The following is a 2,893-nucleotide window of genomic DNA, read 5'->3' as shown; positions in this document are numbered from 1 at the left end:
TGTGTGTGTGTGTGTGTGTGTGTGTGTGTTCACTACACACTGCTGTGTGTGTGTGTATGTGTGTACACTGTGTGTGTGTGTGTGTGTGTGTGTGTGTTCACTGTATGTGTGTGTGTGTGGGGGGGGGTGTGTGTGTGTGTGTGAGTGTTCACTACTCTGTGTGATAGTGATGTTCGATTTAACCGGTTCTTCTTAATGAACCGGTTGAACCAGTTCACCAAATCGGTCTGAATCATTTGAAACGGTTCGCGTCTCCAGTAAGCATTAATCCACAAATTACTTAAGTTATTCACTTTTTTAACATGGCTTACACTCCCTCTGAGTAGAAATAAACCAATATCGTTTAGTAATGTACTGACTGAACTGCAGTGAGAGAGAACTGAAGATGAACACGAGCAGAGCAGCCGGGTAACGATACTTGGCCACACGTCACATTCAACTATCCTCTTAATTGGTGATTTTAAAAAAATCCTGGTGTCTATATGTATATACATATGCACACATACATATATATATATATATTACACACACACACTGAATATGCATATAAGCCAAGTCAGAAAGTCAACTTTAATTCTGGTGCGCTTTATACAATATAGTTTGTTTCACAGCAGCTTCACAAGAGTGTTAAATTCAAATGCTGCTGTAAAGCAGCTCTAACAAGTCAACAGTGTCATTATAGAGCTCAAGTCCGTTCAGTGTTTATTCAGTTCAGTTGCACAACTGTGTAAATTCATCAGTTTTACATGCATACTGTTTATAGAGTTTTTGTGACAAATGAGGACATACATTTGTATAATGACAAAGGTATGACATAGGTATTACAAGGAGAAGGTGAATTTTCAGGACATTACCCCATGTCCCCACTTTTCAAAACGCATATAAATCACACAGAATGGGGTGTATTGAAAATCTGAAATAGCAGAAAGTCTCCTGTGAGGGGTAGGTTTAGGGGGAGGGTTGGTGTATTAAAATAGTTTTTGCTTTTGCAAGATGTGGGTGATGTTTTGCATGTTGTGTGTGTTTTGTGGTTTTGTGTGTAGAGTTTAGAGAAATGGAGCCATAGTTTCAAACACTGTGTGTAAGAATTTGTAAAAAAAAACTTTAAAGATCAGCAGAATTTAGCAGATATACAGACAGCTGAGCTACTTTAAAAAAAATGCTGTAGTGTGTTTGCTCTTTGAGTATGAATACAAACTTCTTTACTTTACTTTTACTGTAGTATTTTGCTAGTCAGCTCCTGACACAATGTCACTGTACTCAAAGTGTGTACAGTCAGCATCAGTGTATTAATGTCTCTCGCACTCTTTTGAGCTCAGAATAAACCAGCAAATAAACCGTTTCTCGAGCTGAGAGTGAACAGTTGGTGATTGCCTGTACTCCATCTCTTAATGTCTTCAGAGAGGAATTCATTATATCTAGAGACTGATTTAAGAAGAAAACAGTATCTGAGAGCCGCTGTAAAGCACTGGTGTGAGGAAGACACTGATGATGTACCTTTAGTTACGTGTGTGATATTAGTTTAGCTTAGATTATGACAACTGTAGATTTTGACAATCATATTTTAATCAGACAAGATAACTTTAGCATTAGTATTACAATTGCACATCTAACAGAAACTCTTCCATAACTGATTGATGAGCTTGTTTTCTCACCTGAACTCTTGACAGTGTATGTGACGGAGCTCTTGACTTGATCTCTCTGAGTAACATTGCATCTCCACTCTCTGTTGTGATCTTCATTCAGGAGTGTTGTATTCAGAGTGATGATACAGTGATCTGATGAGAGTAATATCTGATATCTGGAGTCTGATCTCGTCAGTCTAACACAAGCCTGATTCACCCAGAACAGCTCAATTCCCTCAGAACGGATCAAATCATCACAAGAGCCTTGAGGATATGAATACAACTGACAGAAGAGAGTCACAGAGCGGCCTGCACTGATCTCAGTCTGTGAGGATGAGGAGGAGGAAGAAGAGACTGAAACACAAAATAACACACAAATCACAGACTCTTCAATCATCAGGAGAGATTAAATGAAGAATTTGCCTTTTTAAAATTGACCACATGATCATAAAATTACCATGAAGAACATGCAGATAAACATGAGCATCAGGTCCTTGTTGTTCTCCATTCACATATTGTCTGCAGGTGTAAGATCCATAATCTTCTTTTGAGATGTTCTTGATGTTCAGAGAGCAGTCAGACCCCAGACTCAGTCTCTCGTGTCTCTCTGTGTCTTTCTTATTTATCCCTAAACCAATCAGTTCAACTGTTGCTGAATCTCTGAATCTGTTATAGAACCACATAGTTGAGTTACAGTCAGGAAGAGCATTATTACAGGGCAGACGGACATCTTCACCAGAACTGATGAACACATGAGCATCATCCACTCCACTGGAACCTGAAACACAAGAACATTTGAGTGATAATTATACTACATATTAATAAATGAAACTTTATTGTATGCATATATACACTGAACTCTTTCACAGGAGTTTAAAGAGCATGTAGAAGTGTGTTTACCTGTGAGAAGTGAAGAGAGAACGATCAGTCCCAGCAGACACAGATGACACTCATCAGACATTTTCTCTTTCTCTCAGTCTTCCTCTTCATTATATGATCTCAACTCTTTCTTTAAATACTATCAGCTCTTCCTGTGTTTCTTCACTTCCTCTGATCTGACCGACTGAGGGATATTCTGATATTTAGTGACAATGCCAGTGTATAATGAAGACGTGCTGCTTCACATTTATCTTTTAAATATTGATGAAATATTTTATTTATCCTATAGAATACATTTGTATAAGTTTTTTTTTTTAATTATTATGATTTAATTTTTTTTTACTATAACTAAAAAAATACAAACTGAATGAATGCTAAGTCCTGGTGTC

The 2,893-nt window shown here is 37.5% G+C and overlaps 1 protein-coding gene across 1 annotated transcript; it reads right to left on the bottom strand.

Annotated features, from left to right (window-relative positions):
* Positions 1-1,599: 1,599 nt before the first annotated feature.
* Positions 1,600-2,607, bottom strand: LOC107576978 (uncharacterized; the record flags this gene model as incomplete). Its single annotated transcript, XM_016263098.1, has 3 exons — positions 2,526-2,607; positions 2,083-2,403; positions 1,600-1,979 (listed from the first exon to the last, which is right to left on the bottom strand). Coding segments are annotated over exons 1-3 (762 nt in total), but the record flags the coding sequence as incomplete, so codon positions are not given.
* Positions 2,608-2,893: the final 286 nt, after the last annotated feature.

This window comes from Sinocyclocheilus grahami, unplaced genomic scaffold, assembly GCF_001515645.1.
Source record: "Sinocyclocheilus grahami isolate Dianchi unplaced genomic scaffold, SAMN03320097.WGS_v1.1 scaffold4759.1, whole genome shotgun sequence".
NCBI classification, from domain to species: domain Eukaryota; kingdom Metazoa; phylum Chordata; class Actinopteri; order Cypriniformes; family Cyprinidae; genus Sinocyclocheilus; species Sinocyclocheilus grahami.
This window is presented reverse-complemented; position numbering and strand designations above follow the sequence as displayed.